Here is a 27,930-nt window from a genome sequence, read left to right as displayed (position 1 = left end):
TGTATACATGCACTAGTTTTAAGTGTGCTTAGGCTGATGTGTACAGGGTAAATATGAATAAATTTTTGTAAAGAGCCTTTTGTTAGTGTTTTAACTTGAGCTCATTATTTTGTACTTCGGAAATCAGTCTCTCAAAATGTGATTTTGTCAAAGTGAGAAAGAAATTAATTTCTGATCAATACTACCAACATTTATTTTACTGAAGCTGCTCAGAAAATAAGAGCATGTTCAAGTTTGACAGTCTCACATGAAGTGTGCCTGGAAACGTTATAAATATATAAAAATACAGTTATTATACAGTACAAAATACATAAATACTGATTAAACTTTTAGATTATGGAAAAAATACAAGTATTAATACACAGACAAATTCTGTATAAGGATGGGTGGGTGTTGCATTGTTTTGAACATGAATGGATGTTTCTCACATCATAAATAGCTTAAAATAGATGCATCTTTCACCTTTATGGGAATTTAGGGTTTAATGTGCTGACATAATTAATAAATTCTTGTAACAACCTGAAAAGGTTCAAGTAGAATTGCAACTAGTTCTACAGCTGTGTCTTGCCTGGATCTATAACAATAAACTACAAATTTCCACAAAACTTCACTTTGACAGCAATGAGAGGTGGTGAACATGGTGGTGCACACTGACCATCTGAAGTGTGCATTATATTGACCTACTGAACACCTCTATGGTAAGAAAACTTTACGCAAGTCTTCGTATTCTGAGATGAGATTGTTGACGACATGAGGGAATCAGTCTGTTCCTTTAGCACCTCAGACGTCAGTTAAAGAATCAGCTGGAGAATGCTGAAGCACAGCGCTTCTGTAATACTGGAAAAAACGTGGACACCTGCTGAAGTAGAACAGCTATTACGAGCAAAACCTCATCATCCTGAGCTTTGTACTTCTCTTGATTGAGAAGGCAAGATGTGTCCTTTAGTAAGTTCTGTGATGAAAAGATTCAGGTAGTCTCAGCAAGTGTATTAGTGAGATTTTCTTCACCATTTTTATAGTCTCTCCTGAATAAAGAGATGATTTTGTCGTTGGTTGTTCTGGTAGTGAAGGTTCACACTAGCCCAGCCTCCCGGCACATTCGATAGAACTGACCACGCTGAGAGATCAGATTGGATGGTGAGTCCATCTCTGTGATGTGCCCTCTGTCCATCACAATCACCCTGTTGGGAACAGTTGAATAGGGTTGAATTATTGTCAGTAATCATAATCATATTCTTTTTAGAAATAAACACGTGCTCTTTGTTATACCTTGTGTAGTCCATGATGGTGTTGAGACGGTGTGCGATGGTCAGAACGGTGCAGTCCTCAAACTGAGTTCGGATAGTGGACTGTATCAGATTGTCCGTCTCTAGGTCTACAGCTGCAGTGGCTTCATCCAAAACCAGAATCTTGGTCTTCCTGAGGAGAGCTCGAGCCAGGCAAACCAGCTGCCGCTGACCCAAACTGAAACCCAGAATATCCAGTCAGAAACTGTCATACTAGATTTTAGTCAAATGAAGACTAAACATTGTTGAGAAGTTGTTTACACCTGAGATTCTCTCCTCCCTCTGAACACTCATGGTTGAGTTTGTCAGGCAGGCCAGACACAAAGTTCTTGAGATGTGCGAGTTCCAGAGCTCTCCAGACCTCCTCATCAGTGTAGCCATCAAAGGGGTCCAGATTCATACGCAAGGAACCAGAGAACAGCACTGGATCCTTGGGGAAAAAAGGTTGAAAATAAAACACTCAATCGTTAAGTTTTTTGAAGTTTGTCATGGTGTTCGATCTGTTTTTCCATTTTCACGTGTACCTGTGGGATAATGGTGATACGAGATCTCAGTTCATGCAGTCCAACCTCTGCAATGTTTATCCCATCTATGAAGATCTTTCCTTTTGCCGCCTCGAGGATCCGGAAAATTCCGAGAGCAAGAGATGATTTTCCAGCCCCTGTTCTTCCCACAATTCCAACCTGAATAGATTCAGTGAATAACTTAGAAAAAATAAACCACAAATATGACAATGTGCTCAGATGTTATATTTACTTTCTCTCTCTCATTAACACTGAGGGAAATTTCTTTTAAGGCCCAGTCAAGACCCCTACGGTACTGAAGTCCATATTCTTGGAATCCAATGGATCCGGATCTGGGCCAGTCTAATGGGAGTGGACTGTTCTCGATTGTCCATGGTGCCTGCGACAACCCAAGACTAACTTAGTGACCTCAAGAATGAACGTAAAAGTATACTTTTATGACTTTATATATAAGATTTATGGGAGAAAAACAGCTTTCAGACCAACGTTACCTCTTTTGTTGTTTCGGCATATTCCTTCACTCGCTCAACAGACACAATGTTGTTTTCTACATCTGTCCATGCCCGCACAATCCAGCTCAGGATCCCAGTTACCTGCAATGTGATTTTTCTTGAGAAGTTGCCTAATAGGTGGCTGTCCAAATGTCCACATGTGTGGCTGTCCAAAGTTTTCCAAAAACTTTTTGATGAGTTCCCTACCTGGAGAGAGTGTGACACAGCTAGCCCCACGATTCCAGGGCTTAAAGTTGACCTTCCCATAACAGAGAGAATAGCTGCAGCAAGGACCAGCAGGTTACCCAGGAACTCTAGATTTACTGCCAGCCACCTATTGGAACATTAAAGATATTGTATAGAGTTGGACTGGATTACCGGTAACAAAGAATGAATAAGCCATGACTGAATCTGACCTGGTTGCCACAAATCTTGGGAAATAGGATGTTTGATTGTGGTCCACTCGGCTGTTAGCCAGTAGGATAAACCTAGACTGTTCTCCAAAGGCCCGAATCACACTGACTCCTTGGACTGTCTCATTAAAATGAGTATAGATGGGCGATCGACTCACCGACTCTAGTCTACGCAACTGGCAGGATGTGGCCACGTAGAAGCTCTGGCAAAACATAGAAGAATAGATGCCAGATGTCAGACTGGTGCTCCTTGTTACGATACTCTTGCATGCTGAGCAGTCTCTAGTAGCATACCTGGATAAATGCATAGAGCAAAGTCAGTGGCAGTACGATCACTCCTGCAAAAGGAGTCGCCATCAGCACGATAATGAAAACCTCCAGAAGTTTGAACACATAGCCCAGCATCATCTTCAGCCCATCAGGGATCATGCAATCAATGGCGTCTATCTCTTTAGAGAACCGATTGAGAAGGTTACCACTGGGCGTACTCTCAAAGAACGACATAGGAGAGTGAAGTACATTGTTCACAAGGTCCAAATGAAGATGCCGCGATGCAATTATTCCTCCAAGTGAAATAGCCACAGTAGTGCCAAAAACTGCAATTCCTGCAATACAATAACAAAGTTAATGATCAAGAACAATACAGAGTCCCAGGGTACTCAATGAGGGTTGAGGAACATGAGGAATTTTGAACCTTGTGCAAAGCCGAGAGCGCCAAAAACACCAAGCTTCAGATCCGTGTTGACCTGTGTTCCATTTACAATCGGGTCATCTGCCCACAGGCTTAGCCAGTAGTTGTAGGCCAGTGAGGCAGCTTGCTGGAACGCATAGAGGAAGATGATGGGGATGATGAAAGCCAAGCCGATGGTCCTGAAGTAATCCACATACATCTCCAGTTTCACCTATGTGTGACCCGTTATGAAGAACGTGTGAGGAACAACACTCTGGATGATATAGTGCACATTCAGGCTATATTATGGTGTTCGAACAATGAAGCTCAATGACCTGTAATCAGGGGTTAAAATTAGATCACTGTGGTGACACAAGAGCATCTGAAACCCTTGTCGCTGACCTGTAGCTGAACTTTAAAATTGGCCTGCCACTCTAAATCTTTGGCCTTTGGTATTGAGTTATGTGTGAAGGCATATTTTGATGTGTCTACACATTGTTTGAAACGTCTGTGGATGTGGCTCTATTACTTACTCGGCCTGTATGAGCTTTGTCAGCTTGGGTGAGTCTTCCAACTTCCTCCTGGTCCTGCTCCTGTTCTGTGTCAGAAATGGCCTCCATGGTTTGTATACTGGCACTTCCCATGTCTCCACTTCATTAAACAAAATTGACAGAAGGGTAAATATGTGCTCTTCAACATCATTTTCATTTTCAAAACTTGGCTACTTTTACCTGATGAGTTGCTCTTGGGAGAGGTCAATAGAGAAGTCTGTCATGCTGAGCCGAGATACTGATTTTCTGGTCCCTAAAACAAGGTAAATCTGCATTTTTAACTGTGTTAACATAAAGAGTGTTGCTGTAGTAACTCATCAGTTATGCTGGGCACTCATTCTTTTAGCTTACCTCTATGGGTGGCACTTTCCTTGCGTTCGCTAACAGAAAAAGCTTTAACAAAGTCTGCAAAAGTGTTCTTCCTACTCAAAAGCTCAGCATAAGAGCCCATCTCCGTTATTTCTCCATCCTCCATCACCAGGATCAGGTCAGCCTGGGGCAGGAAGCTCAGCCCGTGGGTTACCAAAATACGAGTCTGTTTTAGCAAGCATTAGAGAGCATCATCGAGCAAGCTAGTAAGTTTGTTATCTTAAGACTGTACAGTGTCTTTTGCAGGCTTAGGCTAAATTCAGATTTTTAAAAGGTTCCCTGGAACTGGATTTTGAATTAAACTGGCAATATCTATTGACATTTGAGATGGACTGACAGGAAGAGAAATTTGCAGTTCAATCATTTTCAAGGCAAGTCTAATCATTATTTTAACTTAAAAATTATTTGCTTTTTCAATACACTTTTATTTTTATTTATATTAATTATACTTCCTTACATTCTAATTCAAATTGCAATTTTGCATCCTTTTTACTACTTAAATTTAGAATGTAACTTTTCACATATCAGATTTTAAGGTCGCATATTTTATCTTACTCATATTGTAATTTTTACCTTATTTTTAAGAACTCCATTAGGTCCAATGACTTTTTCAAAGATGTGCTGACCCACATGTGCATCCACAGCTGACAAGGGATCATCCAGCAGGTAGATATCAGCCTTCCTGTAGACTGCACGTGCCAGACTCACTCTCTGTTTCTGACCTCCTGACAAATTCAGCCCCTGTGAACATAGTAAAATTGTAGTGGGAGTTTAGTCATGACCCTGCTGATACCCTTCATATTTGAAAAAGATTTAAAAGAAATTATATTTAATAGCTTTTAACTTTATTCTACCATGTCTTTTTCGGACACGTAAGAATCATTCTCAATTCATGTTTACCTTCTCTCCAATCTCTGTGGCATCTCTTGCAGGTAGGATCTCCAGGTCTGGTAGGAGAGCACAGGCCTCCAACACCTTCTGGTACCACCTGTCTTTCCTCTCACGTCCAAACAAAATGTTGTCTTTGAGAGTGGCGTTCTGGATCCATGCTTGCTGAGGCACATAAGCCACAGAGCCCTGAAAGAGAGTGTTAGCAAAATTATATGTGGAATATGAGAATGGTGCCAATATATTTTTAGTCATTTTTCCGAATGATTTACCGATACTGTGACATGGCCACTTTTCTTTTCCATTTCACCTAACATCGCAGACAGAAGAGAGGATTTTCCACTGCCCACGTGACCTACCACAGCCACCAGTGAACCCCGCTGCACTTTGACATCGATCCTGCAGAAATTAAGCATTGCCAGATTTTATTTTATTTTATTCACATCTTATTTTTATTATCTGTGTGTTGTTGTTGTCTCCGTGTACTGGAAGCTTGTGACACTATAACAAATTCCTTGTATGTGCAAACATACTTGGCAATAAAGCTCTTTCTGAGTCTGATTCTGATTATCGTCTCTGTATGTTTACGAATGGTGGACCTATAGAGATCTTTCAGCAGGTATTTTAATTTACAGTAAGTGATAAATACATTCAAAGGCACCTACCTCCTGAGACATGGTGTGCTATCTTTAGACCAGCTGAAAGTACCATTGTCAATAACAACACCTTCAACATCTGACAAAAGAATGAAATAAAGAGGTGAGCTTTTCATCGTTTACACACTCGTGGCGTTCCAAACGATGACTTTCTCTACTCTGCAGAATATTTAACGATATTTTTTCATGCTCTTTTCAGTGCAGTTGCAATGAATATTAGCTTCAAAAAGGACAGATACCATACAAATATCATATAAGTGGTCCATACAACTCTTGGACACAACAGTACATTTGAATAAATATTGTGAAGACATATAATAGCTTTGTGAGAGAAACAGACTAAAACAGTTTTCACTGAAACTAACCTGTTTCAGCAATTAACTGAACCTGAATTTCTATCATGAACCAAAATTAGTCTGATTCAGTTCATTTAGTTTGGAAGAAAAAGTCATATAGGTTTGGAATGACTTCAAGGTGAATGATAGAAATTTCATTTCTGGGTGAACTATCCCTTTAAGTGTGTATTGCATTTGAGGTTCATAAAACCATTCCACAAGTTAATGAGGCAACAGGGTGATGATAATTATTTAGGTTAATACATTTCCATTATTGTTTAAACATCATCCATGGGATATTAATGATATTCAGATGATGAAGTATAGAGAAAATCTTCTCTTTGACCTTTAATATAAAAATAGCATTTTTAATAAATCAATTTAAAAATAGGCCTTTAACACACAAAAATTTGGAAAAGTTATATAAATATAATTGCAGCTCCAAAGCTGAAAATCCCCTTTCACTAACCGCTGTATGAAGTCATCATACACATTTCAGCCACTACCAACACCCACCTCATAGCCACACAATTTCCTTGTAGTCTTTGTTTAATTACAGCTTTTAAATTCAAATGGGCTTGTCTTGCAGAATAACTGGAAAAATATTCTTCAAGGCAGATTAGTAACTCGTTATTTTTGTTTTAGGCATGCCAGATTTTGTTATGACTTTTGGAATTAGAACTCCACCATCACATTGATAGGGAAAAATCTGTATAACAGTGGCTTATAAACTGTTGTATGTCAGAGGAAAGTCTAATGCACTCACCAGGATGGTAGGGAGTTCTCTCTACGCTATCCAGTTTCAGCTCGTCTTGACAGAGAAACTTCCCGAGACGTTTGAGAGAAACCAAAGCCTTAGAAACAAGAAACAAAGATATCTTCAAATACATAGGCGTTCAAACGTTTGAATGACCGTACTGCCACTCACCTGCATGGTAGTGCTCATTGCAAAGGGCAGTTGACTGAGTGGAGCTTTGAGAATGTTGATGAGAGCCATGGACACAAAGACCTTCTCAGCATCCAGAACATGCTTCTCATCAATCAGCACGTACACTCCAAACATGGCAAATGCAATCTGAAGGCAAAATGGCATACACGATCAATATATTCAGTTATGAGGACTATATTAATGTGTTAAGATGATGATGATGCCTTTGTGAAATCTACCAAGAAAGTGGAGGAGTTGAAGGAGGCGATGGATATGGAGTAAAGGATCTGAGACTTCTTCAGAGCATTCAGCTCTTTTTCCCTATAGCCAAGAACACGTTCTCTGAAGGCATTCTCCCAGGCGTAAATCTTAAGGATCTTTATTCCGCTCAAGATCTCATTCATAAGCTTAATGCGTCCGTCCATGTACTTCATCTGGACCTCCTAAGAGCAGCAAACCGGTTAAAACACATGCGAGTTGAGAATCATGCAAGCAAACTTGTTCACCAGACCAGACAAAAACCAATATGGGCGAGTTCTTCAATTCTTTGGATATTTGAGAAAGTAATAATAGGCAAGTAAGTAAATAGTAGTAAGAGAAGTAAATAAAGGCATTTCAGTTTTACAACAAAGCAAAATCCTGTGGTTTTTACCATACCATGTCCATAACATCAGAGCTTCAAAGGGCAGACTGCACAGAATGTCCACATGCTCGTGTTTTAAATCATTTGTAGGCATGAAGCAGTTCCTGGGACGACACTGTGTACCGACATGACCTCAGTCGCCACAGCACGAATATCATCATGGAAATATCATTTATTTGACTGAATGGAACAATATAAACTATACCTGGAGCTTGCTTCTCATTTTGGCAATGAACCCATTCAAAGGGAAGATGAGAATTACAGTGGCGATGCCAGCCAATGCAGATGGGCCGAGGCGCTATACAGGGGTGAGACATTTCAATTAATGAATTTTAGATCTGTGCTCTCAGAAATAATGCACAAAAATTGGGGTTCAACAGCTTATCAAAGGGCCAGTACCCTTAAAGGGACATCTTTGTACCTTTTTAACCCTAAAACCTTCATAGTACCTAATAGTACTTGATAAGATGACAAACTGTTGTACCCCTAAAGATAAAATTTTTTTCCTGACAACATAATCTAACATATTGTAGAAGAATAAACAAGAAAATAAATTTTGTCCTTTTTTTCATTTCTAGAAGCATCTGTTCTCACCTGCCAGAGGAAGAAAAGACACAAGGCGATTTCAATCGGGGCCACCCACACTGCATTGAAGTACACCACGAAATCCATGAGTTTCTGGGTGTCAGCCGAAACCAAGTTCACTATCTCTCCAACTGTACATGTTCTGCGGGCCGCGCTGTTGATGACCAGAGACTGTGGAGACCAGAATGAATGTGAGAACCATTGTATGCTTCTTTGCATTTGCTAGCAAACCGTTCAAAAACCTACCTTCCTGTACACTAGGCCCATAACTGCAGTTTTAACCCTCATGCCTACTGTGAAGCACGTGTACATGTACTGATGGTTGAACAGGGACTGCAGACAAGACAACAGGACCATCAAGAAGGCAAAGACGTAACCCTTCCACAAGGGGGCGTCTTCATCTCTCACAAAGCCAAGAAGTAGACTGAAGAACAAGAAACACAATGTCATGATTTACTGAGACCCAAACAATGGCACAGCATTTTTGTAAATACTCTATGAATTTGGCTTTATTTTAAACATCTGATTTACATTACGGCAAACACAAGCCAAACCTAAAGAAATTGGGATGTGAACATAATTTAGGACTATAAATCGAGCCTTCCTGGACCTAATACAGCTGAGCCTAAACAATATTATCTCCATGCATCAAAGTTTCTCAGAGTCCAGGATCACTGTAAAGGGGTGTTGTGATGGTAGCGAGGCCACAGTTCCTGTGGTTCTGGAGCAGTGAACCCACCACAGTGCTCTTGGCTTGTTATATGCCAGACGGAGTGGCTTAATTTGATGATCCAAATCCAGGTTTCTTCTGAGCTGTAGCTCAGCCATAAAGAATATGATGCTACAGTGAGTAGACTGTCCTAAGTGATTTCGACTCATGGTGCATGGGACATAATTAACAGTGTGTGGCTGCACCACAGCAGGATGTGCTGTTATTCCTGTCTGTGATGGGAGTTAACACTCAATACTGAGAAAGGGCAACAAGTTCACTTTACAACAGAGTGCTAAAGGTCTTGCTTTACATTTACACTCTGGCATGTGTTTTCTTATAAAATAACATTAAAAACGGCCTCTTAGATATGTAGATATTTCCCAGATACAAAAATATGTTTTAGTCTTAATAAATGCTTCTGAAAGGAGGACTGTTTTTAGACTCAAAGAAATTAATAATACTGAAAAATGTTTAAGCATATTAGAATGATTTCTGAAGGATCATGTGACACTGAAGACTGGAGTAATGATGCTGAAAATTCAGGAATACATTACATTTTAAAATATATATTTAAAAAAAAGGATATAGTCCTTCTTAATGTATTTTGATCAAATGTAGTCTTGGTGAGTATAAGGGGCTTCTTTCAAAAACTTAAAATCTTTCCAACTTCAAACCTTTGAACGGTAGTTTATAAAGTGTCATTGTGCATGCCATGGCATCATTAATGCGTCTCTCACCTTAACACTTGTGGTATGGAGAACATGAAAACATCTTGAATGACCAGACAGAGAGTTCCAGTCAGAAAGTAAGGGCCAAAGTTTTTGGCTAGTGTCCGGAGCAGACAGAAGCCTGAGCTTTGTTCTTTATGGAGTTTTCTGAGCAGTTGTGTCTGCTCGCTCAGTTTATAACCAAGAGCTTGTGCTCCATTCATAGCACTCTCTTGCCTGTGTTTGAAGGAGAAAACACAAAATTTTTATCCAAAATGTAGTCTCTGTTGTAGTATTCTGCAAGCATTGTTGCAACAAAGCTAAAATAAAAGTGCTTCATAAACTAAAAATACAAATAAATCAGTAGTTATGAACAGGCAAATTATGGACGTCACATACTTTACTGAGTAAATGTGTGCACAATAGTCGCTGAAATTATCAACTCAAGATGGAAAACATGCATTTAAGGAAATAGCAGGTGTCTTACTGTTGCATTTTGGCCCATTGCTTGGCCCACTCTTTCTCCAGATCACAAATAATTTTTTCAGATGTGTCCTCTTCTCGTAGAGACCAGAGGTCCTCAGCTTTTAAAGGTGAGCGGTAGCCCTTTACCACTAATCTGTGGAGCACAAATATGTGTGTTTCTCAGTATCTTGTGGGTTTTTATTATGCAGACATTTACAAGAATTCAATGAAATGACAGACAAAAATATGACTCTACCTGCCGTACCACCAAAACAGTACTTTTGAAAGGAAAGAAGCATCCTCAACTGGACACGGATTCTAGTGGAAAAACCAATAAGTCCAGGTATTATTTTTTGACTGCTTTCCAAATATGAATTTACTAATTGAATAAAAATCATCTTAACACAGATGACACTGTACCTTTACAAATACAGGTTTAAGAGTCGCTGGGCGCTGATCAGCGAAACAGCTGAGGATGAGCTGAGCCAACTGGAGAGAGAAGAATGTGAAGAATGCCACGAATCTCATCGCATCTGCAGAGAAACCCTGTAACACACATGACTGGTTATCAGCACAGTGTAGACAGCATTGTTGAGCACATCACACGAATACAGTACACTCATTTTAAAGCAACTGGAAACACAAATGTTTCTTTTTTCCAATGTTTTATTGGTATAATGTTAGATAAACTAGTATATAACATAAAATGAACTTAACATAAAAAGTAGCAAATTAATTTTAATTTAACTTTAAACTGCAATTTTGGCCTATCGCACCACAGAATAAAATCAACATGATTCTCCCCCTCTGTGGACATGACCAACTAGGCTCAAGTTATGCATACACATTTGCCAGGGATTTCCCAAGGATTCATAACCACATAAGCTGCATGCTTCCTGTGGGATTGTATCCATATTTTCTCTTCCATCTCCCCTAGCACCAGGACTGATCTGAGATCAACCGCCCACTTTGTCTCACCGCAGTGTGCAGAGGCGGGACTGGCGGCTGATGTGGGGAGTGTTCTTTTGGGGATGCTGCCTGCTGACCTCAGCTTATTATAATGACCTAAATGTTCCATCAAACCAGGATTAATGACACAACCAAGATTTATGAACACAACTAAATCTTGGTAGAAAAAAAAGAGACCACTGCACATATTTATGCCAGCAGACCCAAGCTCTTCATTCACAACTTCTAAGAGAATAAATGTGATTGATAATAATATTCAATAAGCATTCAATCACAAAAACTGGACTTCAGCTAGAACTACCAAAACTTGCAGATGATCTAAGCAGCGCATCTGCTCTTCAATCAGCCAAATAGAAGCTGCTTGACTAACATTTGACTAATTTGATTAATGTGACGTATTTAAAATTACATTAAATTATAAATTAAATTAAAATATAATTAAAAATATTTAATTCTATACATTCTATTCATAGAATATAAATTCTAAAACAATTCTACTTATAAGTAATGTTTCTGTTTGTATTATTGTTTGACAGTATTCTCAGTATTCTCAGGTTCAAGATTTGTTTGAGAGAAAATATGCTGAGGTCGGGTTTTAGGTTCAAAACAACTGCCCTGCCAGAGGCCTGGAGCTGCTATTGAAAGTTTTACAGGGTCCACTGAGGGCAACCATTCCTATGGGCTTCTGACAGAAACCATGTCAAATGGCCACGATACGAGAGAAAGTGGCAGTGCAGGCCCCTTTAAGAATATGTAAACACAAGCTTTATTTACTCAAATGGTCACAGTTCAAACTCTGGACACCACAATGCTGGATACTGTGATTATTTGTCCGCCTCACTGTACGCTTAAACAGTTTGGAGAAAGTCAAATTGGTCAGGGAACATATCCTCCCACAGTGTGGTATGAGAGGACCAAGTGCTAGTTTTTTGCTGTTGGGCCTGCTGCCCATTGGAAGAGGGCTCATTTGGGTCACAACAGATCCCACCACAAACCAAGCTTCAGTTCCTATATAAATGTATGGACTGTCATCACTGAGCTGTACGTAACTTCATTGTTGTTTTTATATTTCCTTACTGCACTTAAAGGGATAGTTCACCTTCAGTTGCTGGTCCCCTTGTTTCCATAGTATGGGGGGGGGGGACCACTATGCAAGTCAATGGGGACCAGCAACTGAAGGTTAACTATCCTTTAAGTAGCCTACATTTGAGTTCAATTGTATGTTTTCAAGTCAGTATTGTAATTTTGGGAAACTTTCGCTTTTACTTCAGTATATTCAAAAGCATAATATCTTACACTGAACTCCCTCTACATTTCACTAAAACATGTCATTTGAACTGAAGAAGTCCAGAGCCGCCATTAGACACAATATTGATGTCAAATTCGTGAACAAATGATCTTTTAAAGCGAATTATCTTTTTTAATCTTTTGAGCCGATTATTTTCAAAGAACCTGTTGTTCTCAAATTTAAGTGAATGATTCGGGAATCAGATAAATTAGTTCACAAATTACAATGAATAATTTCTCATGATTAAAATGAACAAAGAACAAAGAGTAATATAATCCCCAGAACTTTAGAGTTTGAATGATTAGACTGATAGCTTGAAAGGTAAGTTACGAATGCTGATTTTAAGTCTTGGGTAAATATGAAAGTCATATTTGATTATACATGACTGTAAGTTTGTGAATTAAATGTGCTGTAAAAGGGTGATTGTATGAAATGCTTGAATGGGTACTTTAGGGAATAATAGTGCAAAACTTTTTGCAAAGTTTAACCACATATTTGTATTAAGTGGTATATGTAATAAAATAGTAAGCATATATTTTTAACATTTCATGTATATTTTATGAAGTAAATCTGGTGCATTAGTTGTGTGTCTTACACTAAAAGAGAAGTTTATTTTTATTTATTTATTCATTTTAAATTGTGTATATAATAATTTTTACATTTTGAAAATGTGTTCACTTGCAGACTATTGTGACTACTGTGAAAGTGAATTGCCTGTGGGTCGAGCCTGTTTTATTGCCACACTGTCATCACTATTCATCAGTTCTCATAGCCACATAATATAAATATAAAACAAAATATGTGCATAGCCTTAAAAATTATACATTCCACACTCAGTATGTGTGCAAACTGTCTCTGCATGTAAGTCACTGTATAATTCACTCTCCAGTGTCAAGACACTGATTGTTGTGTCTGTGTCAAGTTGCAGTGAAATAATTATGGAGAGGGAGCATCACACCAGGCGAGAGACAGACAGACTGAGGGAGACAGTATGGGGATCCGCAATATGTATGCGGTTTTTCCTATCTGTCTGAAAAAGCACCAGCATTGATTGTGACTGGTCTCAGCACAGCCTCAGCTCCAGACAAAGAAGGCATTGAGGGAAGTGGAAAGGGAAAACCGACTGGCCGCCCAGACGTCAACGCTGAGAAGAGCACCATCTGTAAGCACTCTGTTTACGCACCGCTGTGTTAGTCTCTCAGACCAAACACCGATTAAATTTAGAGTGAGATTGAGTAACATTCATTAGAAAAACCATGCGAGGGCCTGTGTTACGCGTGCGTGAATGGAGAATAACAGAGCATAGGCATTTTGTAGTGCCAGAGATTCAGAGTTTAGGGCAACAAGTCTAATTCAATTATAGTCTCAAAGCACCAATAATGGCTGATATAATGAAACCCTTTACAAATAGGGGTCCAAAGGTTTGTGACTGCAAGTATAAATGCTTCTATTTCGTATTTTTCCAATTTAATCTAGTATTTTGTAATAATTACAAATTATATTGGGAGCAGCACTCAAGATAGAAAACGTGGAACCTTCATGTTATTTATTTATTCATTTATTTTTAAATGCTAAAACTTTCTGGGGTTTAAATTTCTAGTTTTAAATTAGATTTCAAATTCAAGATTTTCAATGTGCTCTCAGATTTTGGGTGCTGCAGTATACTGGGTGAACTCGGGTCTGTCAAAATGTCTCTCAATTTTTAATCAACTTAAAAGATTGCTGAGAGCAGAAAAGACACTTCTCTTCCATCTACTCTTGAGCCTCTAACACTAGCACTCTCTATTCGATTTCTATTCTATCTACTTGATTTCTTTCTTTCTTTTTTAAATTCTTGACCCTCTAACACTAGCACTATCTACTTTTTATACTTTTTTATTAAATATAAAAAAAAGAAAAAACCTTGCTATGTGTACTGCGGTAGACTATCCGGGACTTGTCACAGCACTTGCATATTGTTGCTCTTATGTTAGTTTAATTGCTTCTATCGTCCTCATTTGTAAGTCGCTTTGGATAAAAGTGTCTGCTAAACGATTAAATGTAAATGTAAATACATAATAGTTGGATATACTGGGAACACACAAACCTTGTCTATGATGGCTTGTATGTTGGCTCTCAGAGGCACCAGCGAGCAGATCACTGCCAGCGTCCAAAACAGGAAGAGAAAGATGGAGGAACGAAAGCCCTTCAGCCTTTCCAAGTGGATCACCAACACTGCCAGTATCTGAGGACAGAGTGTATTTCGGGCAGTATGCTAGTCATGCTCAACAAAATACACTAGAAGAACAGGACTGAATACCATTAGGCAGCTTAGACATGTTTATACAAAAGTCTCTCAACCAAAATGTATTGATTCTATACAAGCATGCAAAGACTGAATGTTTAGTCTGTGTCAGGACTTTATCTTGTTGGGCAGATCTGGAAAAAAAAGGTAATTTACTACAACCACTGTTGACACTGCTGTGACCAGAGGTCAGAGAGGCTTATTTATCCTGATCCCTTCAGGAAACCTCTGCCAGACGTCTAGCCACAAAGAGATTTGTTCATTCAAGCTTAAATATAACAGATCATAAATCTTAACTATCCTCTAAAAGAGTCCCATTAAAAAAACAAAACATAACTTGTATTGTGTAGCTTGATATGTTTACACTGTTTATACATCATTACAAATATAATAAAGAATAATTTTTATTGTGGAGATTCATAAGAATAGTAATTGTTATAGTGTGATTTACCATGGTAAGGCTGCGAATTACAGGACTCAAGAGAAAGACCATGTGACTCTCTATGTCTCTGCTTCTTTCCACCAGCAGATAGACCATCTCCAAGAAACCAAAAAAGGCCAGACAGAGACACAAACCCTACAACAGGTACACACAGACATGCAAGCATTAACTGCAACACTGAGGTGTCATGCCCCCCAAAAATGTTTTTACTTGCACTACTGTTCAAAAGACTGGAGTTGTACAATTTTTTATGTTTTTGAAATAAGTCTCTTTTGGTCACCAAGGCTGTGTATTTGATTAAAAATAGAGTAAAAACTGTATTATTGTGCAACGTTATTATAATTTAAAGTAAATGTTTCCGTCTGAATAATTTGAATAATTTTCCGTCTGTAATTTTCAGCAGTCATTACTCCAGTCTTCAGTGTCACATGATCCTTCAGAAATCATTCTAATATGCTGATTTGTTGCTCAAGAAACATTATAACATTGTCTTTATTGTCACTTTTGATCATTTTAATGTCTCCTTGCTGAATAAAAGTCTTAATTTCTTTCAAAAAATTAAAATCTTACTGACCCCATAACTTTTATGCTCTATTAGAATTGATTTACGTGTTCACTCTGTTAAACTTGATATGATCTGTTTTTCTTCTCATAAAATTATTTTCCTGCCTTCGATGCTCTATAATCATGTAACCCATTTGAGCATTTCCATGCACATAGCTTGTGAGTTGATTGATGCTATATTCAAGTCTAAGCTATAGAGGTGTTAACTAGAATTCAGTCAGGTCTTGATATGACCACTATGACTCACCGTCTTGGCACAGCAGAGGCTGGATATTGATATGTGTCCATTGTCATAGAATCTGAGGTACAAGCAGTAGAAAGGGGCACAAACCCAGAGATAGAAGCAGGGGAACCACACCAGTACTGTGTGCTGGAAGCACTGGGTCAGGTCTGGGTGTGGTGTGTACCATGTGACATTCCAGTCCTGAAAACACAATGTTAAACCATTAGTCTTCTCTAACTCGTTAACTTATTACATCAGGAGTGATTGTTCAATTATTAATGACTACTTACGCATATTTTACCACTTAATAGATTGTATTCACTGTCTGCACTCTTGGAAATCACTTCCAAGTGACTTAAAAAAAAAAGATAGTTCATCAGATTATTTGATATCCATTGACGTTCCCCAGTGTTTGTTCAGTCCAAATGGCTCTGTGTGTTTGTGATTTATATTAGTTGTCTTGCAGTGCTGTTGTGTTTGCAACAGACAAATTGTGTGAAGTAGCACAAAGGTGAAAGGTAAAGCTCCTGTAATCTTCAGTTTTTCTGTTTTGAAATATTTTGTTTGCCAAGTAGGTTTATGATGATGAGTATAGCTAGATTTGTCTTGGTTGCTACTACAGGTCATGACAGGGGAAAAAATATCTTTGCCTTCACAAATGTACACTGAACGTTACTTAAGGCAGTGGCATTCTAAATGTTAAAGGTGCACTCTTGTGTGTGTGTTTTAGCCCTATTGAATAGAATTCTATGTTCTGATTGTAGAAAATTCACAACTTACACAAACGTAACATGCAAAGAAACTAATTATTTTCAATATTTCGCTGTTAATATTGCGTCCACTCAGAAGCATCACCAGCAGCAGACCAATTTTCAAAGCACATAGTGTGTACAGATACTGATGTTGTGTAATAACTTTTGCATATTAGTTCTGCTGAGTAATAGTCTGAATATCAGAGTTTGTGTGTGTTTAAAGTAAAGCAAAGCTGTGGTCTATGACAAAAATGTTGTTCTATGCCTTTTGATTACATCAAATTTGGGCAAACCCAGTTTGGCATCATTGCAAAGACTTCTCTCTCAAGTTGAATTTCACAGGCTCATTCTATTCAGACATCAGTAATTCACACTCTATCTCTTCAGTTATTTCTGGCCTTTCTATGTTGGAAAACAGGCTGATGTCCAAACGCAGCTGTAGAGCTGTTATGTTTTTTTCTTTCAAACGTTTTCTGGACTGATGAGAACTTGTTTGGCTGTGTTTTATGCTGTGGTTATTTCGGCAATGGCACAGCTCTGATAAATTCTGCATACTGGTTGGAAGGAGTCCTGTGGTTTGGCAGTATATAAGAAGTGCACCTTTGGCGAGCCAGAATGTAAACCCCATATGCACCATGAGAGGGGCTGTGAGCACCAAGCACATCTCTATGTTCACATACAGCAGCAGTACAGCCATTGCCTGAGGTTAGGTTTTAATTTTCCTCAGTATATTATCTTATTAAATAAATATATTTATTTATGTTCTACTGTTAGTTATCTGTATGCACCAAGGGTCTGAGAGTAACGCAATTTCAATTCTCTGTGTGTACGTGATGTACATGTGGAAGAATTGACAATAAAGCAGACTTGACTTGACTTGATAATCATATTTACTCTGCCTTATGTCATTCCAAACCTCATTCTTACATGAAACACAGAAGAAGATTTTTGACTGATTGAATTTTGACTTTTTTGGTGCTGGTTTCTCTTTTCCATGCAATTACAATAAACTGGAACTGAAGCTTTCATGCTCCAAACAGCATGAAAAATAACTATAAAGTATTCATAAAAGTAGTCTTTACAACTAATGCATTTGAAGTCTTCTCTAGCCATACAGTAGCTTTGTGTGAGGAATAGACCATTCTGCTTGTTATTCATGAATAGTCCTTCCATCCAATAACTGTTCACTGCTGCAACCAGATCATTTTATTAGTGAGTGGAAGTTTGAGGATTGGACCAGTCAGATTTGTGAACAAATCATACAGAATTGTTTTGTGAACTGGCTGAACTGACTCCTTTAAAACCTAAATCAAACGTCTTTACTTTTCTCATGAATGCGCCAAGGTGAGCTGTCAAGATTTGCAGTAATTATTGACTTTTTGGTCTTTATCTTCACAGAAATTTTGTGAATTCAGGAATATGCAATATACTATAGCATAAGTCACACTGACCTCTTTTATGATATTTTCATGGCTTATTTATTTATTTATTTCAAGTTTGCTTTATTTATATAGCACATTTAAAAACAGCAAGCATAGCTGACCAAAGTGCTGAACAAAAGATCACACACTAATAACACAAGCTCACAATGAATTGAAAGCCAAAGAAAAAAATAAGTTTTATAAGATGATTTAAAAGCAGTTAAAGACTGTGCCGATCTGACATAAGCCGGGAGGCTGTTTCACAGCCTAGGGCCAGCAGTAGCAAAAGCTCTAGCCCCTCTGTGCTTTAACCGCGATCTGTGGGCAGAGAGCAGTCTCTGTTCACCAAGACCTCAGATTTCGTGTGGGACGGTATAGATGGAGTAGCTCAGACACATACTACATTTTATTTATTTAGATTTATTTGACCTGGTGAGTAAATGATGAAAAATTTTATTTTAAGTGATCTATTTGCATCTTCTAGCATTTCACCTTTATTTAGACCAGTATTTAAAACCCTGCAAGTGCAATCCAGACACATACTACAGGTTCAAGATGAGGCATTTGGTTCGTTACGTTGTTGTTTTGGTCAGGATATGTCCTCATCTATGAGGGGGTGTGCTGTGGTCTGGGCCCAGGAAGGGAAAGAGATTCTCATTCACGTGGCAGAGCACAGCACAGTCACAGTTTTCCACAGGGAGTTCAATGGACCATAAAGACACTAGCTTCTACCCATCCTGCATCCTCTAAGACTATGTTTGCACTGGTCTAAACCCAATGGCAACCACACTCTCAGCTCAGGAAGTGATTCAGAGTGGTGTGTTGTGTACCCTTCCTGCAAGTGTAGGAGTTCAGACTGCCGGTCAGCACAAATAACCTTTAAAAACAGTTTAAAAATGACACCGCTGATGTTTGGATTTATTTGGAGGAAATTTCTAAGGATGGCTTGTAATTCACAAATCTCCAGTCATTTCTTTTGGAAAAGGCCAGTGAGAAGCTAATAACAATCTTTCACACTAGCCATAACAAGTTAGTCTGACTAAAGTCCTCAATAAAGGTTCAAAAGGTTCAGCCAGATTGCTGCTGTCAGACATGCTTTAATAGACATGATCTAATGACCTTGACTTCTTCATCTCATTCCACGTTTTCCCAGCTAACAATTTAATATTTTAAGAATGTTGTTCTTATGTTCTTATTACGTTATGAAAACGTTATCGTCATGAGTTTGGGCAGCTATTTTGTGCATGCAAGACCAGCTCTATTTGAATGAGAAAATAACGAACGTTCCAAACTCACATTTAAATAACATTTCAAAACTGCAACAAAACTGACATGAACTGTTTAATGAAAGTTGATTATTATGCTCAAATAGCATTTTAAAAAGCATATATTTCAGGTTGGTTCATCCAGTCCACATTATGTAGTCCCAATCATGTCTCAGGACACTGACTGTTTCTATGGGAATGGCAGCTGCGTTGATGCGATGACTGTACCAACTGACAATTAGCTCTTTTATTTAAAGGCGGGACTCATTCCATCATATTGGCTGTTGCAGTTTCTCCCATTCATAGTAATATGAGTCTTGTTGTTGAGACTTCTTCATCTCATTCCACGTTTTCCCAGCTAACAATTTAATATTCTAAGAATGTTGTTCTTATGTTCTTATTACGTTATGAAAACGTTATCGTCATGAGTTTGGGCAGCTATTTCGTGCATGCAAGACCAGCTCTATTTGAATGAGAAAATAACGAAATCTCAAAAACTGTGTTCCAAACTCACATTTAAATAACATTTCAAAACTGCAACAAAACTGACATGAACTGTTTAATGAATGTTGATTATTATGCTCAAATAGCATTTTAAAAAGCATATATTTCAGGTTGGTTCATCCAGTCCACATTATGTAGTCCCAATCATGTCTCAGGACACTGACTGTTTCTATGGGAATGGCAGCTGCGTTGATGCGATGACTGTACCAACTGACAATTAGCTCTTTTATTTAGAAGGCGGGACTCATTCCATCATATTGGCTGTTGCAGTTTCTCCCATTCATAGTAATATGAGTCTTGTTGTTGAGTCTTGGGCTGTTCACCAACGTTTACCATCCAACCTGACCGAACTGGAGAGGATCTGCAAGGAGGCATGGCAGAGGATCCCCAAATCCAGGTGTGACAAACTTGTTGCATCTTTCCCAAAAAGACTCATGGCTGTATTAGATCAAAAGGGTGCTTCTACTAAATACTGAGCAAAGGGTCTGAATACTTAGGACCATGTGATATTTCAGTTTTTCTTTTATAATAAATCTGCAAAAATGTCAACAATTCTGTATTTTTCTGTCAATATGGGGTGCTGTGTGTACATTAATGAGGAAAAAAAATAACTTAAATGATTTTAGCAAATGGTTTCAATATAACAAAGAGTGACACATTTAAGGGGGTCTGAATACTTTCCGTACCCACTGTATATAAAGGCTTTGATTAAACTAAACTTAAAATAGTTGGTTCATTAACTACTGATCCGTTATTTAAAACAAGAGTGGTCAAACTTGCCTGTGACGTTTAAATTACACTGATAATATATCAATGATTTTCATGTTAACATTGTAAATCAAGTCTGATAGCATTGAAAGATTGTTCTGTTAACATTACAGCAAGAAAACTTTGGTTGCAAATTTTGAGAACATTTTGAGAATGTTTCTTGTTAGCTGGAAAGCAAATGTAGCTATTTGAAATCATCCACAGAATGCGGTCAGTTACTTATTGAATGTGCATCATCTGTTCCAACGTCATTGTGAAATGGTAAATATTGCTTAATGAGTAGGCTGTACCATGGAGAACCTTAGGAGGCACAGGGCCTTGAACAAAATTAGCTTGACTCTGTCACACACACACCAATATCATTACACCTGATATTAAATGAACCATCTATATTACACAATATAAGAGAAGACCATCATTAATCATTTATTTATTAACCTGAATTCCAACACTGGTCATCCGATCTGTAATCATTGTTCAAAAATATGGGCTAAAGTACAGTCACTGCACTCTTGATGAAACCAGAGTACGGCTGTTTGAATGTTAACACACTGAGATATTAAAGCACACAAATTAAATTTTTACAAAATCACAATATATATTCTCACACATGTAGCATAGGTTAAGTGTGAGTGAAACAGATTAACCTTAAAACAGATCATTTAAGGTTCCCATTCTGTCCCGCATTCAATCTTGGTCAATGAATCATTGGGTGAGAAATGCATGACTCAACCCAGCTGGCTGTTATTGTCAAAAACCATGATCACTTCCAAGAATAAAGGGGCATAAATAACATAAATGGATGACTAGACACATTTTGTGTTACCTCACAAGCATGCAGTTATTTTTAGGCAACCTTCATTTCTGTTTAATTTCTTAGGTTTTAATTGGCTATTGAAGTGATTGAGTTTATCTCATTACATTTACATATCATCACCTCTCCATCATTCATCTGAGACTCACCCAGAGAGGGTCCAGGCCACTGAGACTGCAGAGGGTGTCCATCCAGGTTCTTCTCTTCTTCACTTCACTTCCTGTAGTAAATCCCTGCTCCCTAAGCTCAGCAGTGTCACACTCTCCTGTCTATGTAGTTTCTGTTGGCAGTGTAAGTGTGTTTGACAGTAGTTGCGCCTGAATGTGTGTTTCAGCCCCTTTTTTGTAAGCCAGCCTCCTGTGTACTGACTTGAGTTTTGTCAAAGCTATAGTCTGACAACAGATTTGTGTAACTGTCCTGTTTATGAGCACTGGCCTGCCAGGTGGGTGGAAGATTTGGACTCCGTAAAACTATTTTCCCTGTTCTCTTTCGTGGCTCCGGCCCACGTGTGCCGAGGCCACAGTACCACAGACACTCCCCTGGAGGAGATGAGAGCGCTGCAGACATGGCCACACCTCGCTCTCCTTCAGGTCTTGTTTCTGTAAACTCCCCCAAACCCACCCTTCCACCCTGCTTTTTAATGGACAGGAAATGTTTTACAGCAAATAAGGAATGTGAGTGGCTATTTACAGGTGGTTCTAATGGCATTTTGTGTGGGATTCAGCGGGGCTACGGTTATTCCTGACAGAAAGTTATTTATTTGTTTGTTTGTCCCAAAATATAAGACTTCGAGTATGATATCATATTTATTTATTTATTTTTTGTAAACTGAAGATTGATGGAGCAGCACAATTTGATTGAAAGAAATGGTTAAAAGAAGTTTAAAAAATCTCATAAAGACAAAGCCAGGGATAGGCGCCTTTTAAGGAACGTGTGGAGGACACCAAGTGGCAACCCAACACAGTACCAAAATAGGTTAGCATACACAATTGAGTTGTATTGGTTTCATGCTATCCAAACATTCACTGCACTGTGTTTTTGCTGCAAAGTAAACATGTATTTAATGCAGTCAATGCTGTACTTTCTTTTACCACGCAAATGGTTGCATTTTATTTTTTGCATTTAGCATTTTATTTGTTTTTTAGAAATGCTTTTAACTCTTGTTATCCTTCACTTATTTTGTCTGCTCCAGCACAGAGTTGAGAATGAGAGGAGCTCAGATGAAGTGAATGTGTCTGGAGGTTCTGCCAGGGGTCAGATCAATAGAAGGAGTCAAGGACTCTTGAAAAGCAGCCCATCCCTGCCTTTCGAGGTGCAGAAGTAGGTTAAACTGGATGCCACTTACCTGGTATTAGAACAACTGATACCAGTGTGAGGAATGCAACATCTCAGTGTGCTGTAATTGAGAAGTACTGTGTGTTAAGGTGTATGTGAGCGAGTGTGTAGATAAGGGGTAGTATGTCAAATATGCTGTTCTATGTGCTTACTTGATGTTCATGTCCAGCAGTTAAAGTCTTTCTCTGTGCTGATTTTAAATAGGCTATTGTTTGGATTTATTTGAACTTTTAGAAGCTCTAAAGATTACAAAATGAATCTCACTTGTGACTAAATCCCATTTCCCAATCCCATTACCCCCTCTTTCCCTAGAAAGGCATAGTAGTCAAGTTAAGTCAAGTCACCTTTATTTGTATAGCGTTTCATACAATCCTGATTGTATCAAAGCAACTTTACAGTGTCAAACAGGAAAATAGTTTGTTAATAATGCAAGAAGGCAATAACAAAGAGTAATTTTTTCCAGCTAAAGTCAGTTCATTGGTGAATCAGAGATGTCATCATCCATTTCAACTCTCTTCCAATAGTGTCTGTGCAATCAGTCAAGAGTCCCCAACTAAGCAAGCTAAAGGCAACAGTGGCAAGAAACCAAAACTCCATCGGTGAGAGAAATTAATATAGAGAATTTAAAAGGGGGATTTTCCTTTTGGGAGAACTAGCCTATGTTTTAATGAAGCATCGTGTCCGACACCCATCCACTTCAACCCGTTCCCTCATTCCTGTACATATGGTGGAATTATGACATAAGCTTCTCTCTTTATTTTTCATTCAACTCTGACTAGACTGTAGACAGTCATCAAAACAAACACAAGGATGTTAATGGTATGTCGGAAAAATTTTCATTCGTAAGAAATGAGAACAGTGGTCTTTTTGATTGGTAGTAACATTTAATATTCATCTAAACATGGCGATGTGGAGCAAACAACCACAAAAACATTTCATTTGCAATGGAACTTTACAGCTTATAAGTGTTTTTACAGTGAAACACTGCTTACTATTTCTGTCTTCATTAATGGTTGCTGTCCCAGCCTGTTTCCACACTTGATGAAAGGTCGTTGCGCATGACAGTGGAATTTTTATAGAGAAACTATTTTCGCAAAGAGAACTACAATTAATTTCAGAATGTGATGGATTTATAGGCTAATATTTTTAATCAATTTAAAATTTGTGAACTGAAACATCATTCCAGAAAGCCTCAAAATATGCATACAGGACAATGATCCCAAACACACCAGCAAGTCCACCTTTGAATGGCTCAAGAAAAACTCAATTAAGGTTTTGGAGTGGCCAAATCAAAGTCCAGACTTAAATCCGATTAAGATGCTTAAACAAAGAAGAGTGGGCCAAAATTCCTCCACAGCGATGTGAAAGACTCATTGCCAGTTATCGCAAACACTTGATTGCAGTTGTTGCTGCAAAACGTTGCACAACCAGTTATTAGACTTAGGGGACAATTACTTTTTCACATAGGGCCAGGCAGGTTTGGACAGCTTTTTTCCCTTAATAAAATAAATAATCATTTAAAAACTGCATTTTGTTTTTACTTGCATTATCTTTGTGTAATATTAAAATTTGTTTGATGATCTGAATCTTTTAAGTGTGACAAATATGCAAAAAAATCAAAAAACAAGAAGGGGGCCAACACTTTTTCACACCACTGTATCTGAATCATACATATCATGCATAATTGGCGACTTTTCCTAGTTGCTGGAATTTTCCTCATGATTTATTGTGTGTGGATTACTTAAATGTATGGCAGGGTAACTATACTGCATTATGTTTATATTCTGGGATGCATACATTTACAGCCAGCATTCTCCAAATCTCGAGGAGATGATTGTATGCTCCGTGTCACTGGCTTGTGCTTTTGGCATTGTCCACCGAAAATGAAGATCACAACAGTGACCTTTGGGTGAAAAATGGCTTTGTGGACTGAAGTAAACAACAATTTCTCCTGCTGATTTTGTTTACAAGGAGAGCCTGTTTTACAGGTTAACAGGAATAGTGTGCTTTTGGACAACTTTTATAGGTCAAAAAAGTCAACAACAGGTGATTCTTTACTACAGTATTATCTTCTTGTTTTCCAGTTTTCTTAAAGGGGTCATATGATGCTTTTTTAAAGATAATTATTTGGTGTATTTGATGTAACAGAATATGTTGACATGCTGTAATGTTCAAAAAACACATTCTTTTTCAAATACTGTACATTATTGTAGGTCCTCTATGCCCCACCTCTCTCAAACGCTTCGTTTTCTACAAAGTCCCTCCTTCTGATTGGCCAGCTGACCCAGTGCATTGTGATTGGCCGAACACCGCAAGCACTCTCAGAAATGTAACGCCCCTTACCATAATCGCGAGCTTCATCTTTCAAAATAAATGTAAAGACAGAGCCCGAAAGGGGAACAGAGTCGCATGACAGATACAGTGATGAAGCTGGTATGTGTTTGCAGTACACAAGCTACGGTTAAGACAGCTGACTCCACTGTGATGTGACCCCCCCCCCTCTCGCTGTCTCTCGCGCTCTCTCTCTCTCTCTCGCTCCAATAAAGGTGCTTCAAAAGGTTCTTCACAGCGATGCCATAGAAGAACCATTCAGTCAAAGGTTCTTTAAAGAACCATCTCTTTCTTACCTTTTTATAATCTGAAGAACCTTCTTTCACCACAAAGAACCTTTTGTGAAACAGAAAGGTTCTTCAGGTGTTAAAGGTTCTTTATGGAACCATTTAGACAAAAAGGTTCTTCTATGGCATCGTGAAGCACCTTTATTTTTAAGAGTGTAGAGGGAAACTGTGATAAACATCATGTAAGCATCTTGATTTATCTGTTCACTACAAGAGAAAGGACAGCAGTTACAACATTTAACAACTTGCAGAATTGCAGAAGGAAAAGAACAACACTTGGTTACTATGGTTAATTTTAGACATTCAGATATTTGAATTTCTGTTTATACATGAGTAGCTTTCGTTTCCATTGAATCTTTTAATTCAAAAGGGCAGACATTCACTGTTTGCAATCATAGCCTCTGCTGTTTGTTTTCTTATGCTCTCACATCACAAAAGTGAAGACATATTGTGTAACACTACGATCAACAAACAGTTCCTAGCATGCCATTGGTGAAAGATATTTTCACAATGTGAAATGACCACTGCCGCTCTGACCACTGCTGGCTGTCTGAAACCACAACGCTATGGCCATTGTCCAAATGAAATACACTGGCTCACCTCAGGCCAGACCACATTTGACGCCAGCAGAGCCGACAACCCTCTCGCCCTCTCTGTGGGTATTTGCTTGTATCAATTCAACAACAGTCTAGTTTGACACAGTGAAACACTGAACTCTGAGAGCCCTTAAACACCTTGATCTGATATTTAATTTAAAGCAGCACTATGTAACTTTTTCTGTGTTCAAAATTTGCAAAATGTATATAATGAGCGAGTACATCATGAATTAATTTTGTCTTATTTCGAATCACTACGGTACACTTATAATAATTACTTATGGGGTTAGAGAGTCGGACTCGTAACCTAAAGGTTGTGGGTTCGAGTCTCGTACCGGCAGGGATTGTAGGTGGGGGGAGTGAATGTACAGTGCTCTCTCCCACCTTCAATACCATGACTGAGGTGCCCTTGAGCAAGGCACCGAACCCCCAACTGCTCCCCAGGTGCTGCAGCATAAATGGCTGCTCACTGCTCCGGGTGTGTGTGTGTGTTCACTGCTGTGTGTGTGCACTTTGGATGGGTTAAATGCAGAGCACTAATTCCGAGTATGGGTCTCAACAAAAACAGCAAGGTCTAATATACTGGATGGTTTCTGTATCTCCTGTTTTAACTTTCGATCCAAAATTCTCTTTATTTGGTATAGCTCATGTACAAGGTCTTCAAGATCAGACCCATACATCCTAGCAAATGGAAACAGAACATCCTTTTCACAGAATGTTTCACTAGAAGGATTCAGAGCTTGGATACCCCTCACTATGTCACAATTTTGTTCTGAAAATCTAGTCCTCAGCTCATTTAGCATCATGTCCAAAACCTGGTAAAATATCCCTGCTCTGAAAAACTCTTTGCTGTTCAGAGCTGCTTGACTTCCTACTGTTGACATGACAAAGGTTGCTTCTAGCTTAGAGCTTAGCTTCCTCTTTCGTTTGGGAATGGTGTCTGTACAGATATTACACTGCTCAGCAATACTCAAAACTGTTGTCCAGACATCATCAAATACCTTCTCATTTCTATAATTTTCAAATGTGCAAATGAGTGCCTCCACTAGGTCTACTGCTTTTGCTAAATCAAGACATGAAGACTGGAGCATGTCAGAAAGGAATTTTGCATCTCCAAGAAGTTTTTTAAATGTTGCTAGAAATGCAATAAACTCCAGGTCAATTTGGAACAGAAGGCCTTGGGCATCTACTGACCGTTCCACAGTTTGTTCCCCAGCTATTTCTTCTAGGACTCGTACCACTGCTGGCAACCTGTCCATTAAATTGCGACAGGCCAAATACCTGCATGACCGCCATGTGTCACTCAACCGTTGAAGTTCTCTGGGAGCACCTAGATACATTTCACCTTGAATTTGCAGCCACTTTTGGTGCACCACTGATCCAGACATGAATACATATAGTTTTTGTAACAAGGAAAAGAAGCAGTTAGCTTCTGGGATAGCTTTTACTGTGTCAACCAGCACAAGGTTGAGGCAGTGAGCATTACAGTGCACATAAAAGGCTTGCTTTGCCAATTGCTTTATACGTGTCTGTACACCACGATGCTTGCCATTCATGACTGCAGCCCCATCATAAGACTGACCTTCAAGATTACTCTTGTATTCCAGACCATATCTTTCCAGAGTATAAATAATCTTTTGTGTCAGTGCTTCAGCATCTAAGCGCTCAGCATGTTCAAACTGTAAAAAAACTTTCATTTATTGCACCATTGTAGTAGTACCTTATACTACAAATGAAATCTGCTCTTTTTTGCTAAGGTCTTTAGTTTCATCAGATAGATAGATAGATAGATAGATAGATAGATAGATAGATAGATAGATAGATAGATAGATAGATAGATAGATAGATAGATAGATAGATAGAT

At 38.5% G+C, this 27,930-nt stretch overlaps 1 protein-coding gene across 2 annotated transcripts; it reads right to left on the bottom strand.

Annotated features, from left to right (window-relative positions):
• Nucleotides 1-175: 175 nt before the first annotated feature.
• Nucleotides 176-21,887, bottom strand: LOC107590377 (multidrug resistance-associated protein 1-like). Of its 2 annotated transcripts, XM_016279090.1 has the most exons (31): nt 21,667-21,887; nt 16,018-16,194; nt 15,216-15,341; nt 14,567-14,704; nt 10,644-10,769; nt 10,480-10,541; nt 10,246-10,377; nt 9,789-9,995; nt 8,586-8,763; nt 8,349-8,510; nt 7,960-8,052; nt 7,351-7,554; nt 7,112-7,258; nt 6,950-7,037; nt 5,858-5,927; nt 5,465-5,591; nt 5,205-5,381; nt 4,878-5,045; nt 4,287-4,470; nt 4,116-4,188; nt 3,918-4,035; nt 3,409-3,616; nt 3,009-3,319; nt 2,718-2,917; nt 2,509-2,635; nt 2,302-2,403; nt 2,043-2,189; nt 1,811-1,969; nt 1,550-1,716; nt 1,270-1,464; nt 176-1,181 (listed from the first exon to the last, which is right to left on the bottom strand). In XM_016279090.1, the coding sequence occupies exons 1-31, from the start codon at nt 21,706-21,708 to the stop codon at nt 1,073-1,075; spliced, it is 4,524 nt and encodes a 1,507-aa protein (XP_016134576.1). In that variant the 5' UTR covers nt 21,709-21,887; the 3' UTR covers nt 176-1,072. The 2 variants fall into 2 exon arrangements, with proteins under 2 accessions (XP_016134576.1, XP_016134577.1); XM_016279091.1 differs by lacking the exon at nt 15,216-15,341.
• Nucleotides 21,888-27,930: the final 6,043 nt, after the last annotated feature.

Source organism: Sinocyclocheilus grahami, unplaced genomic scaffold (genome assembly GCF_001515645.1).
Source record: "Sinocyclocheilus grahami isolate Dianchi unplaced genomic scaffold, SAMN03320097.WGS_v1.1 scaffold127.1, whole genome shotgun sequence".
NCBI lineage: Eukaryota > Metazoa > Chordata > Actinopteri > Cypriniformes > Cyprinidae > Sinocyclocheilus > Sinocyclocheilus grahami.
Note: the sequence above shows the minus strand (reverse complement) of the source record. Positions and strands in the feature narration are given on the sequence as shown.

What these genes read in the sequence shown, in the direction of transcription:
- LOC107590377 (XM_016279090.1), bottom strand. Translation starts at nt 21,708, where the DNA reads ATGGACACCCTCTGCAGTCTCAGTGGCCTGGACCCTCTCTGG. An exon ending in GGAAAGTGCCACCCATAGAG is followed by an intron (nt 4,189 to 4,286) that starts GTAAGCTAAAAG and finishes ACCTTGTTTTAG; the next exon opens with GGACCAGAAAATCAGTATCT. An exon ending in CCAAGATTTGTGGCAACCAG is followed by an intron (nt 2,636 to 2,717) that starts GTCAGATTCAGT and finishes ATGTTCCAATAG; the next exon opens with GTGGCTGGCAGTAAATCTAG.